The sequence below is a fragment of the Barbus barbus genome, assembly GCF_936440315.1.
Source record: "Barbus barbus genome assembly, chromosome: 31".
Lineage (NCBI taxonomy): Eukaryota > Metazoa > Chordata > Actinopteri > Cypriniformes > Cyprinidae > Barbus > Barbus barbus.
The window spans coordinates 18153450-18168400 of record NC_136759.1 but is presented as its reverse complement, the minus strand read 5'-3'; the positions used below and the strand labels follow the sequence as shown (position 1 = coordinate 18168400).

Sequence of the window (14951 nt, the reverse complement as noted above, 5' to 3'; positions counted from 1 at the left end):
GACTGTGCTGCAACCCCTTGGGGAATCAGACTCAATTTAGACTTTAATCCACGTGTAAGGGCCATCACTAGGGCAGCCATCACTCCTATAGCACTCTTACTAAAACCACAGAATAAAGGCATAGCTCTGTGCTGAAAGAACCGACAGCGTTCACATCACAGCTAAACAAGACTTTCACACAAGAGCTAGTTTTGTCATTTTGAGGAGTTTATAAATTTCCATCTACCTTTGTTGTATTGGAAAAAAATAGTTTGCGTTTAATGAAAGAAAGAAAATAATGTGCCTTGAGGGTTATTTTTCTCTCTTTTTCTTTTTTATACAGTTTCTCTTCTCACGCATGAAGGAGTGCAAGCAGTAAGAAAAGCAGTAGGAGTGAAGCTCCATACTAATGATCCCAATCTAGAGTCTCTCTCCCATGTTCATTAGCTAAACTCCACATCAAACACATGTTCTTGTCTTTCATGTCTGCAAATAGCTCGCTGGGGCTGTGGAGGTAGGGGAGGTATTCTCGTCTCTGTCTGAAGAACAGCGTCTGTTTGAATAGAGCCAGGTTCAGAGAGCAGGTCTGGTTTGTGAAGGCTTAATATTTGAGCAGTTGAAAGCTGAGACAGAGGATTTCCTGCAGTGGTTCATACTGAATATACACATTATGGGGGATTCATGTGCATGGAAAGAACTCAATATATATATGTACTATATTTTTTGATGTAAAACCTTGATAGAATTACAAGTGGACCTTGGAGAACAGAAAATCAAAGGCATTTCATGACCCCTTTAAATGCACCAATATACAACGCATTAACAACCAGCAATATTTAGTAAGGATTTTTACCAAAACATTTCAGTAACTAAAAAAGCCGTGCTAAACATCTGTGAATATTTCTGAGTGATGCCATAAAAATGGTAGAAGCAAAGTTATGAATCAAACCAGTGAAACCGATAGTTTGAATAGATTCACAGAAATGAATTACACTTACCAAATCTAAAGCTTTCTTGTCTACTTAAGTTTAAATCAGAATCGTAATGCTCTCATACTTACAAGTCATGAAACTCAACTGTAAGGTCATTTTTAAATAAAAATGAAATAAACCTAAACCTGAACTAAGACAGTTGTGGAGAAAAAAAAAATCAGTTTAATGGTTACAACGCCGTAACCATTACATCAATTAAGCTGCGTTAAATTACTAATTAAACAATTGGCAGGGTTTTAAAAAGGCTTTATTACCTAAAACAATGACTTAATAGCTTTTTTAGCTAAATGGGTATGCTTATCCCACCAGCAAGGCTGAAAACTAAAGTTGTTTTAGAGGTAAATTAGCCTACATTTTGATGAAGAAAAACATTTTCTTTGGAGTAAAATGCACAAGACCAGAGTGTGATAGAGTAAATGGGGTTAATGCTGGGTTGTATGCTGAGCTACAAACTCACCAACAAATCCTGTTCAAATTTGTTTACAAATAGCTGAATACTTGTCACAATATATCCATTAAGATGAGTTCAGTCCATTCTAAATGTGTTTCATCTATCAAGGTTAACCAGACATAAACAAGGGCACGGTGCATGGAGAGTCTGTCAGTGACTGGATATGCAGCTTTTCCTCACAGTTTAGTTCTCTCAGGACCGTAGGAAGCTGACGGGAACAAAAATTGCCATCACACTGATGATGAACAACACCAAAACAGAACTTCACAAGATCAATGACGCACTGCTATGGGATGACTTTAGTTACATTATTTCAGGTTTTCATTTCGAGCTGTTATTTATGGTATGAGGTAGGTGACTGAGTCTGGAGGATTTTTTTAAGCCTTCAAATTCCTCTTCAATCCACTCTGACCAAACACATTTGCCCTCTTTTTCTGCTCTAGCTGCTGTATTTCCTCTGCTGTTATTTAAAGGAAATTACTACTACTTTACTTCTTCTAGAGGTCTTCAGCTCTTTCCTTCATTCATCTTTAAATCATTGCTAATAATGCCGGAGGGAATCAATTCAGTTTATCATTAAAAGAGCAAAAAAAACAACAACGAGCGAGAGGAGGTTACCAGTCTGCCCCTCAAGAAATGAGTGTTATAGAATATCACATTAGAATCTTCTCTAGACCGCAGGCGAGATCAGCTAAATGACACACCTGTGTTTGTGCTTTCACAACTCAACCTGCAAACCATGGGAGAATACTCCAGTTAGGGTGAATCTTACGAAGAAATGCATTTCACTCCAAAATAAAATCAAAAATAGTTTGTTTATTTATAGTTTAAAACCATGCTAGCTACCACTGCTATATTCATGGAAAGATAAGATAATAGAGATAAGAGATTCTCAAAACTGTTTTAAACAAAATAAAACGTAGAAATTAAGTCATATTAAGAAATTAACTTTGAATGGTCTAAAGCTGTAATATGTAAATAAGCATCTATACTCCTATTATTTTTTAATTTTTTTGTTTATTCTACAGTCTACATAACTGACAAACACTCAATTACTCAAAATAATTGTTAATTTTAAAATAAAATATATAATAAATTTAATAAATAAAAAATAATTTTCTGTGTGTGTAGTTTACTTTTGTACTTGGTGTTGGGAGTGGTTTGGGTAAAATATGTTTTCTATTCTCCTGTCTCTTTATCCTTTTATTATTATAAAAGATTTTTTTATAATAATAAAAAGGATATGTTTATTATTATAAAAGTTGAATAAACATTAAGCAAAAAACAAACAGAGTTACTTTAAGGAAATAAAAAAGAATTACTTTAAGGAAATTTTCACTCAAATTTAGAAGAAATAATTACAAAGAAACGGAAAGTAAAACAATCAAATGTGAAATTTTTACATTAAAACAATCTGAAATTGTATATTACATACTTGTAAAACATACTCCAATTGCCTTTGTATGATTTACAACTTTGGAAACTATACTTTTATTTAATATGTAAATATATACTAATATAATATGATTCAAGGTCCGTCCTCTTCATGTCAGGGTTTTAATCATCCTGACAGGGTTTATTTTACTAGCAGACTGCTCATTTATTTTCTTCTGGTAAGAAACGATAAGCCAATAATTATTTTTATGTTCTAGCCGATAACTGATAAATGGCCTATATTAAAATTATGCAAATTGTTTCTAAATAAAAAAAAAATAAAACGCGAACTAAAATAATAACTACAATAAATTTGAAAAATGCAAGTGAATTTAGACATAATATGAATATTGCATTCATTTTGTGATTTTAAAACATTGCATTTAAAAGTGTTATTACATTATTGGTGTTTTTAAAGATTAATTTAAACTAAGTGAGCATTCCATTTGCCACCATATAAAATGTAAAAATACCAGAAATGAGAATCTAATATTGACTGATACTAATCATTACAAATAAACGTACTGACGTAAAACCTTCCCTAGTTGAAATTATGTGATGAGAGAGAAATTAAACTAGCAAAAGTTTGACCACAGAATGCTGAGATTGACCAATTAGAATTAAATATAAGCTATAATGAAATTTTGTATTTGTTTCATATGAATTTTGGGTAAAATATAACTTGACACATTCTAGGCCCTGATCCCAGGACAAACAGGATAATGATTGCTCAACACGCGCCTCATACTGCAGAGATCTCTTGGTCCCTATTGATTGTGAGTTTGCTATATCAAGCATGTTAAACTAACAACATGCTCAGAGGTGCTGCCCGTTGCCACAAGCACAGTGGACACTGATTGGTAGTACACACAACCTCGGTGTAAATGTGAGAGCGGGTCAGCCTCTATTGTGTAGTGTGTGTGTGTGTGTGTGTGTATGCGTCTGGAGGCAGGCTCTGCTAAATAAAAGGTGTGGAGTGAGAAACTCAAGGGAACTCTGGCAGCAGGAGAGGAGTAATTGGGCTTTGCTGCATCATTAAGCTCCGTTAGGCACAGTCACACCATCAGAGGCTCCATCAGAAACCAAACGACAAGGGTGAAATTTGTAGCACACAATAGGAGAAGAGTTGCAGCTCTGCAGCCACTTTATTAATAATAAACGTGAGATACCGCTTACGGAAAGGAAAAACTGTCAAAAGTGTGAGAAATAATCATAATTGAAAAATAGGTTTACTATAACGCGGGTGACAGTCTGCCAGCACTGAGGACCTAATTACCATCAGGGCCTTGGTATCCGGTTTTTTTGAGAGAAGAAAAACACAGAAGTATTCAATTAAAGCAGCCGGGAAAGCAGGAAACGACTGTCCATCATCAGGGAAATGGGACATAACAGTAATCAGTGAAGGGCTTGTGTAGCTAGTGTGGTTATTTAAAACTAGCTGTTGAACTTTGCAAAGCTATTTTAATTTTAAATACAAAGAGATTGGGTTTTATGAGGTTATACTTAAGATTAAGGATTTAATCCCAAAAGTTTGGGGTTGGTAAGAATTTTTTGAAAGAAGCCTCTTTCGTTCAACAAAGGCAGCATTTATTAGATCAAAAATGCAGTAATATTGAGGAATATTATTACAATTTGAAATTACTCTATTTCAATATATTTTAAAATGTAATTTATTCCTGTGATCAAAGCTGAATTTTCAGCATCATATAACTCCAGTCTTCAGTGTCACATGATCCTTCAGAAATCGTTTTAAAATGCTGATTTGGTGCACAAGAAACAATTCTTATTATCAATGTTGAAAACAGTTGTGCTGCTTATTTTTTTTTTTCTTTCTAGGATTTTATGAATAGAATGTTTAAAGTGATAGGATTTATCTGAAATAGAACGCTTTTGTATCATTATAAATCTCTTTACTGTCTCTTTTGATCTATTTAATCATTTAATGTTTTTTTTTTTAATGGAAAAAAAAAAAAGTAAAATATCAGGAATGCTTATATTATAAATGTGTTTTAAATCATAAATAGGAGCAATGAAATTTGAGGCACACAGTAAAAATCTCAAAACTTTTACACAAGTTTTGCGAGCTAAAAGCTATTAACAAAAAATCAGGCTAGGTGCCAAACGACAAAGCAACTACCACAACAGCCTAACATCATAGAGGCGAGTATTGCATGGAAATATTGCATGAAAAGCGCTCATAGTTTCTTCAGAAAAATTAGTTGTAAATCTAAAATGAACAGGAAATGTACAAGGACATTAAAATTTAATAAAGTGAAGCAGACTGATTTAAAAAAAAAAAAACGAAAAACCACAAAAACGTGTGTATGCATTTACGCAGATACCCCTTGTACAGCAACTTTCATTTCTGTCACAGACATCTTTCTTTGCGTGAGTGAATAACACAGGTGGGTTAAGGTCATGCTGTACCTTGTTTAGTCAGAGCATCTCTCAAGGCTGGAGTGATCATCTCTCTCTGCTCCTCCGACTCGCTCTTCCTCACTCCATTCTGTTTTGACAGCTTCACCCTCTGGGAGTCCTCTTCATCTCCCTCCATCCTCTGCAGCACATACAACCACAAAGAAAAAAAAAGACACAAAACCAGTCACATGAAAATCCCTCATTCATTCATACAGCCTAGTCACAGTTACACAACCAGCCGTTGTGCGTCAGAGGAATTAATAGAAACTGAACCTTTAACATTTTCAAGAAGTACATAACAAAAGTGATAAAATTTACTTTTTTAAATCAATTTACTTACTAATGTGCATAACTCGATATAATCATTGTACAAAACCTTGGAGTTGATTGTTCAGCTGACAACATTGAACCAAAACATTTCCAGTTGGGAAAAACTTACCCAAGTATAGCCTAACGAACAGACTGTACTTATATCCCTTACAGCTACTTTCTCATAAGAATCAAAGTAAATATTATGCCTGACTAAAGTCTTGACACAGCACCACACATCTTTCCTCTATTAAAAATTAAATTTTTTAGGAAATGAAAGTTTACTAATTTATCAGATATCACATCACATATTTAAAAACTCCAGAGCTTAATTACATTTTGAACTTGTAATTATGTAATTGATTTCATAAACAAATTACAAAGGAGACAGATGCTGCTTTGAAAATGATGGCACTAATGGGATGGTTTAAACGGAAACGGCACTTAAAGCCATATGGTTCTGAGGAAACACAATGATGAAGGTCTTGGACTACCATCACTGACCTTCAGCACTCAAGTGCTCTTATGCGAACAGACTGCATTAAACTTTATTGGAGATTCCAGGCTGCATAGGTTCCAGAATATACAATCTGCTGGAAATCAAGTCTGACTTATAGTTCCTGCTCCTTTTCCTTAAATGTTATTATTCCATATTTCTTCCCTAGTACATATGGCGGCGTTAGCAATTTTTTCCACACTAAAAGGTCAGAGACAGTCTGGCTTCAGATTCAGACACAGCACTGTATTGTGCAGATGAAGGAAATAATCAGGCAAGCTGGACGTCATAGGCCACATTAGATGCTCTACACAGGATATTCAAAGGACATGTAAGAAATGTGCAGTATCTAAAACCAAAGAATGAATTACTGAAAAAACAACATGACAAAGGTCAAGCTCTTACTATGCCCTAGATTAAATAATAAGACTTCAAATTGAAAAAAAGAAAAAAAAAAAAAGACAATTAGCTTTTGCTAATTTAGGTTTAATGAAAAAAGAAAAAAAAAAGAAAAACACACACGAAACAAGATTAAAGCCCCCCCCCCCCCAAATCCAAACAACAAAACAAAAATCAAGCAAAACACAGAAAAATAACAAAAACACCCCACCCCCCCAAACAAAACAAAAGTCCAACAAACATCAAGAAAAACCCCAAACATAACAACCCCCCCTCCAAAAAAGAGCCAAACCAACAACACAAAAAAACAAAACTCAAATCCAAACAAAATTTAAAAAAACAAAACCCCAAAAATAAACAAGACAGACACAAAACCCAAACATAGAAACGTTGTTTTCTATACTATCAGTGTTATATAAAAAAACTGTCCCGGCTCTTCCAAGCATTATAATGGAAGTGAATGGGTGATATTTAATAGTGCAATAGAAGACCAATAAACTGCATCCATCCATCAGAAAAGTGCTCCAGATGGCTCCGGGGTTAATAAAGGCCTCCATGCACTTTTGTAAGCAAAATATCCATATTTAAACTTTATAAACCATAATCTTTAGCTTCTGCTAACTGTCGTATGCGCGTTCACGAGAGTGGCATTCATGCGGATGACGTAGGCATAGCATAAGCTCCGGTGAGAAGTGACGAACACGGAATCATAGAGGAGTGAGCGGAACAAAACACCGGTCACGAATTAGAAGTACAAAACAAGGATTTGTAAAGAAAAATGAAGGATTTCGAGATAAGCCTTTGCTGTAAACAAAATTTGGTTCTCGCGAGACTAGCATATTCTCACCAGTGCATACGCTATGTCTACGTCCTACATCATCTGCTGGAACGCCACTCTCTCATGAACGCAAGTATGATAGATAGCAGAAGCTAGAGATTATGGTTTATAAAGTTTTAAATATGGATATTTTTCTTACAAAAGTGCTTTGATTCGCTTCAAGAGGCCTTTGGTAACCCCCTGTAGCCGTCTGGAGGACTTTTTTTTATGATGGATTGATGCAGTTTATTGGACTATTGAATATCACCCATTCACTTATAAATGTCACTCCAATTGTATTCATTTGAAAGAAGAAAGTCATATACACCTAGGATGGCTTAAAGGTGGGGGTAATTCATGGGGTAATTTTCATTTTTGGGTGAACTATCCCTTTAAGCAATATATGTGACCCTGGAGCACAAAACCAGGCTTAAGTAGCACAGGTATATTTGTAGCAATTATAGCCAAAAATACATTGTATGGGTCAAAATGATTTTTCTTTTATGCCAAAATCATTATGATATTAAGTAAAGATCATGTTCCATGAAGATAGTTTGTAAATTTATACCGTAAATATATACACTTAATTTTTGATTAGTAGTATGTATTGCCAAGAAGTTCATTTGAACAACTTTAAAGGTTAATTTTTTTTTTCAAATGAATATATAACCTTGTATGAAAACACCACATGAACCGTTAATGCAGGATTTGAAAATGTTTTACAAGACGCGAGGGCACAAATTTAGATAAAAAAAAAGTGAGGCTTTCCTTGACAGTTCTCAAAAAACGCTTTTTTTCAACATCGCATCATATTACGTCACATAAGGGAGCCGTGTGCCGCACTCTGCTTTGAGTCATCATTAGTGTGATACCCAGACTGAAAGATTGTTAAATGTTTTTAAATGGGTCAGATGGTATTTCTTTTGGTAGTACCGGTATATGTTTGGTACATCTACATACATACATACATACACATATACACATATACATATATACACAAAAATAAAACTGAATTGAATTAACCATAAATGCAGATCTGCTTGATTGTGATTTTATTTTTTATTGATTGTAAACAAAATGGGGCCATTCAAAACCTTTATAAAGTCCTCCTTCCTCTGTAAACTATCTTCTAATGTCTGACACAACACATGCACCATAGGCCCAGCGGACAACTTGTCTGTATGCTGTCATTATTGATTGTGTTATACCAATGGGACCAAAAAGTGTTACTTATAGGTAGTCATGACCTAAATAGAGTTAACTTGTAATTGAGAATCAAAATTATTCAGACTGTTCTAATGTTAAAATCTTTAACTATGTATTTATACATGTATACAAGTATTTAGCTTAGAGTTATAAATGATTTCTGCCCTAAAACATGTGTCTGTTGGCCTGCTTTCCTCACATTTCCCACACAAGCACCTATGAATCAAAAACGTGTTTATCCAAGAAACCACTATCACGTAACGTTAGTGTCGGATATTAATGAATGTGACACGCCTGATCAACGCTTATTAGTTTCTATTACTGGTAGCATCAATACTAGCATTGCTATTGCCTGATTACATTAGCTAACGTGTGTATATCTGTAAGCTAACACTGATCTCTCACCAAACACCTGCCCTGTTCTCCTCACATCAACTCAACCGTTGTTCTGTCTAATCCTGGCCTGTCCTGCTCTCTTGGCTGCATAGCAGGCTCATGATATTATCTGTGGTCCGTCATACGAGTGTAAATACACATTTAACATTTCCTCAGCGTCCGAACTGTCATTGCGATCCATTGTTTTCCTATGGTTTAAATGGACCGCTCTCCCTTTTGATGCGTCACTTCCGGTTTTGGCGAGTTTCAGATGCGGAAGTAAAATTCTCACAAAAGACACCAGAAGCCTTAATAGCGTTTTTTAAAGTATATTTTAAAGAAAATCTAGTTCCTACAGTATTTTTCTATACATCGACTCACTGGAGTCTCTAACCTGCAATATGCACTTTAAAAGGCGATTTTCTCAATATTTAGATTTTTTTTGCACCCTCAGATTCCAGATTTTCAAATAGTTGTATCTCAGCCTAATATTGTCCAATCCTAACAAATCATATATACAATCCTAACAAATCATATATACAAACCGAGGCAGAAGTATCCAAACTTCTCCTCTCCAGCCATCCTACAACATGTCCTCTCGACCCGATCCCCTCACATCTTCTCCAAACAATCTCTCCCACACTCTTACCGGCACTCACACACATTATCAACACATCTCTCCTCACAGGCATCTTCCCCACAGCATTCAAGCAGGCTCGGGTAACCCCACTGATCAAAAAACCTACATTAAATGCTTCTCTTTTAGATAACTACAGACCTGTCTCTCTCCTTCCATTCATAGGGAAAACACTCGAACGAGCTGTCTTCAACCAGCTCTCGCGGTTTCTGTCACAGTACAACAAGCTGGATGCTAAACAGTCAGGTTTCAGGAGTGGCCATTCAACAGAGACTGCGCTACTCTCAGTCACTGAAGCCCTACGAACTGCAAAGGCTGATTCCAAATCGTCAGTCCTCATTCTGCTGGATCTCTCTGCTGCTTTTGACACTGTCAATCATCAGATTCTCCTGTCTACACTCTCTTCACTGGGCATCACTGGAATTCCACTTCGCTGGTTTGAATCCTATCTCACCGGTAGATCCTTCAGGGTGGCCTGGGGAGGGGAGGTATCCAAACCACATCAACTGATCACTGGAGTTCCTCAGGGATCGGTTCTTGGACCCCTCCTCTTCTCCACGTACACTACATCGCTGGGTCCCATCATACATGCACATGGCTTCTCCTATCACTGCTATGCCGATGACACGCAGCTCTATCTCTCTTTTCAACCAGATGACCCAACGGTAGCTGCACGGATCTCAGGCTGCCTGGCGGACATCTCGGCATGGATGAAAGAACATCACCTACAGCTCAACCTGGCAAAGACGGAACTTCTGGTCTTCCCTGCCACTCCGACTCTACGGCATGACTTCACGATTCAGTTCGGCTCATCAATGATTACCCCATCAACTTCGGTCAGAAATCTTGGTGTAATCTTTGATGACCAGCTGACCTTCAAAGAGCACATTGCAAAGACTGCTCGTTCCTGCAGGTTTGCACTACACAACATCAGAAAGATCAGGCCCTTTCTGACAGAGCATGCTGCGCAACTTCTTGTCCAGGCCCTGGTTGTTTCTAGACTGGACTACTGCAATGCTCTTCTGGCTGGTCTGCCATCAAACGCAATCAAACCTCTACAAATGATTCAGAATGCAGCGGCACGACTGATCTTCAACGAGCCCAAAAGAGCGCATGTTACACCACTCTTCATCTCCTTGCACTGGCTACCAGTGGCAGCTCGCATCCAGTTCAAGACACTGATGCTTGCGTACAGATCTACCACAGGCTCTGCACCCTCCTACTTCCACTCACTATTACGAACCTACATCCCCTCCAGAAGTTTGAGATCTGCTAGTGAGCGACGCCTTGTGGTACCATCACAGAGAGGCTCAAAATCACTCTCCAGAACATTCTCGTTCACCATTCCTGGCTGGTGGAATAATCTTCCCACCCCTATCCGGAACGCCGGATCTCTGGCAACCTTCAAGCAACAACTGAAAACTCATCTCTTTCGGCAGTACTTGACTTCATCCTAAACTTTAAAAAAAAAAAAAAAAAAAAAAAAAAAAAAAAACTTTCCCTCTATCTTTCTCTCCACCTACTAGTTTGTACTTATTTGAACAATGACTGAGACTTGGTGTTACGAGCACTTCCTCTGTCTGACTGCCTCTTCAAGATGAATCGCTTTTTGTATTCCCCAATTGTAAGTCGCTTTGGATAAAAGCGTCTGCCAAATGACTAAATGTAAATGTATATCAATGGAAAGCTTATTTATTCAGCTTATTTATTCATAAAAAATGGATTATGACTGGTTTTGTAGTCCTGGGTCACATATAGTATCATATAATATAATGCAATATACATAAATTATCTAATAATATAGCAGAAGGAAGTGGGTGTCTACATTTGAACAAATTCACTGATAACAAATTTTAACTAAAGATTTTAAATTCATTAAATTTCTGATATTTTATAATTAATATGATATAACAGAGCCCCTTTTTCCCCCCAATAGATGCCACAATACAAAAATTACACAATACAAAAGTTAAAATTGCAATAACAATACGAGACATGAGTTCACTGTTCATCATTCTGATGACTTCTTGTCAGATATCGTTTCTTAACTGTAATTACAATATGAGACACAAGTTCACTTTTCATCACGGTGATCATTTTCTGTTGCTAGATTTTTTTGGGGAAAAACAAATAAAATAAAAGCACTTTCATTGAAAAAAAGCACTTCAGTTGAACTTGTTGACAGTCATGCTTGATTTTCAGTGTCAATTTCCTCAACAAACAATGGCGTTTGGCTGTAGAAGCAACATGGTCAGGTGGTGTAACTGGTTGTGTCAATTGGCGTAACCAGTATTTTTCATAAAAATATAATTATATACAGGAAAACTAATGTGGAATAAAATGTAATCATCTAGTTTAGTATAATAATATGGTTTTTAACATTTTTTACATAATTTGTCAAAGATTTAGAAAACAGAGGCATTTTCAGCTTATGTCCCGCCAAATATTGCAAAAACGCATTAAAATTTACATTTAGAGAAAACTTTAATAAAATCTATTTTCGTGTGACATTTTAAAATGATGTATTTATTTCTATGAGTAAGCTAAGCTTACATACCATTTAGGTGGATAAAATATTTAATATTTCTCATTCTTTGGTGGTTACACCATTTGACATTTTCATGTACATTCAGTCTTAACTTTTGTAAATAATGGTAGAAATGTCATTTTTAATTACATAAAGTCAACAAACACGCTGTGTACATTTTAAAAAACATGATGCATGCATGCTTTAAAAACAAGTTTTTTAAATATTTTTGAATTTCTCATCTTGCCAACCCCTTTTTGTCACTGACCCATTTATTTTCCTACGAGTGGCACATCTCTGCCTCATCATACTGTCTCTGCTTTGTTTTGCATTCCAAGACAAACCTTTGAGGTCCCTCAACATCCGGGCTGAGAGACAGGTGCTGAAGCAGTCGCTGTTTCAGTGTTTATGTGTCTGTGACTTTGTTCATTTGTTCCAGAGTACACAATGTCCCTTGAGCAAAATCCAACAACAACAGCGGATGGAAGGCACCAGGTGGGGTTGGATTGGCAAGCGGACATTATGCCCTTTCAAAACGAGATCTGTCGTGGAACTGCCACGCACAACGTAGAGTTGACTAGGCTGCAATCTGTCACCCAAGATTCATCTCAGCATCTCTGCGCTTTCGTCCCTACTGCAGCGCGGCAGCGGCTCGCCGCACCCCTCCTCCTTCAGACTGACAGAACCAGAACAGCTCTCTTCAGCTGGAAACGCTCCATTTCCCACAAACCACCCATGCAAGTGACAGCGGTGATGCAGGCAGTGGCCCTGCAGAGTTCAGGCTGAGCAGCTGACACAGAGACTGACAGCCAGCCAAAATGACGACAAGCCTCTCCGGCTGCCGGCCGTCCAACATGGGCCGGTGTGGCCACAGGACAATGCCTGTCCATGAGCTGTTATCTCAATTTCCACCTTGCTAATACTAAGCATTGAAAACATAGCTTTAATCCACACCTGCACTGAATCTATGCATGACATTAAAGCGTGTGCTCTAAGGTGGAATGGGTTTATATATATTATAATTTTTACTTCAATCTGCACAGACTCAGTGGACTATCAGGATAATGTCTCGCATAGGAGCTTAAAAGAAACAGTTCACAGTTCAAAAAATTCAAAAACTGTCCTTATCTACTCACTCGGTTCCAAAACAATGCAGCTATAGTATGGAACAGAAAAAGGCATACACAAAAATAAATTATTACATTAAATTGTTTTGTTTCACAGAACAAAGCTGTACAGGTTTGGAATGGCATGAAGGTGAAGGGTGAATTTTCATTTTTGGTTGAACTATCCTTTATTTGGAGAAGGTAAGAGGTTCTTAGGAAGTGGCTCTTGGTTTTGGAATCGGGACTGGTCTATACTCAAGATTATTACCAAACTGGACTTGGGTAAGGAGTCAACAGTCACTTATTTGGTTTTAGGAGGTATTAAGGATAGACATTCACATCTGTAAAGAACATTTAATTGTACAGAAATCTCTATACTGCAAGATACATCACTAATAATTTGGTCCATTTTTCTGGCAGATAAACTCTTAACTTCAAAAACAAATACTACCATTCAAAAGTTTATGGTCCGTATTTAAGGTCAGATTTTATTTTAAAAATGAATACTTTAATTGACACTTTGGTTTAGCAATGATCCATTAAATTGATCAAAACGACAGTAAAAGCAATTATAATGTTACAACAGACACTTCTTTCGAATACTGTTATAATAAATGTTTATCAAGCAGCAAATTAGAATATTAGAATGATTTCAGAAGGATCATGCGATACGGAAAACTGGAGTTATGGTTGTTAAAAATTCAGCTGTGCATCACAGGAATAAATTACATTTTAAAATACATTAAAATAGAAAACGGTTATTTTTAATTGTTAGAATATTTCACAGTATTCATGTATTTACTGAATTTGTGATCAAATAAATGCAGCCTTGGTGAGCATAAGAAAATTATTTTTAAAAATAATGATTCAACCCCATACTTCTGAAAAGTATTGTATATTAGCCAAAAAGTCATTTTTGTCTATAGTTTAATGCATTTAAAGGATCACTGTGCAAATTTGACACCACCAGCAGAACCATACAAAACTGCAAAAATAAAAACCACTTTCAAAAATGTTTCTGCTATTGTAAAACAAACCTTCTCTAAACTCACACCAATGGTCAAGACCATGTAAACTCCAATGCAGTAACTGCTACAGAGCCACACATACATCAAAAGAATGATTGGCTTATGCATTGTATATGCACATCAAGCTGAGATAGGACCAATTATTTAAAATTACACATCTTCTTTAAGGTCAGAAACACATAGGAGTAGGAATCATTACTGAGTGCAAAAATAAGAAATGCACATCTATTTATAAATCACAACTAAAGCAGTGCAGATAATACAGTAATGCAAGGTCAGGCCTGCATCAGTAAAGCCAAGATACAATATGTCTCTGATGCCACCTGGAGTCAAAGCGGAGTAATTCTACATACGCAAGAGCCAGATCTACACAAACTTGACACTCTGCATTTTACAATAGTTGTTGAGTGGGATTAATAAATTATTAGACACCACTAAGAATATGAATTATCCATGCATCTAATAATGTCTCTATAATGCATATAAATAATATGCTTTCCAAATGTATTCACTCAGATGAATTAATGCATCAAAAGTTCAAAGTAGTTCAACTTTGTATCTCAAGATCCCCGCAATCCCCTGTAGCCTCACTGTTTCTGAACACAAATGCTTTTATTTTTGAGAACTAATTATAAAACATTAACACATCAAACTGCCAGCCCTTGCAAATAAACCAATAATGCAATTAAATCCATCATGCTTTTTCAAAACCCCATTTGCTCTCTCCTGTAATTATCTGCCAGCTGACACACATTCATAGCTTATGGGATATCGTTA

At 36.4% G+C, this 14951-nt stretch overlaps 1 protein-coding gene across 1 annotated transcript in view; it reads right to left on the bottom strand.

Moving 5' to 3' along the window:
- LOC306851462 (S-adenosyl-L-methionine-dependent tRNA 4-demethylwyosine synthase TYW1-like) overlaps positions 1 to 14951 on the bottom strand; it is a 69508-nt gene that overhangs the window by 47161 nt on the left and 7396 nt on the right. Inside the window, exon 8 of the mRNA XM_079387711.1 lies at positions 5284 to 5413. Coding sequence (XP_079243837.1) covers positions 5284 to 5413 — 130 coding nt within the window. The remainder of the gene's footprint in view (positions 1 to 5283; positions 5414 to 14951) is intronic.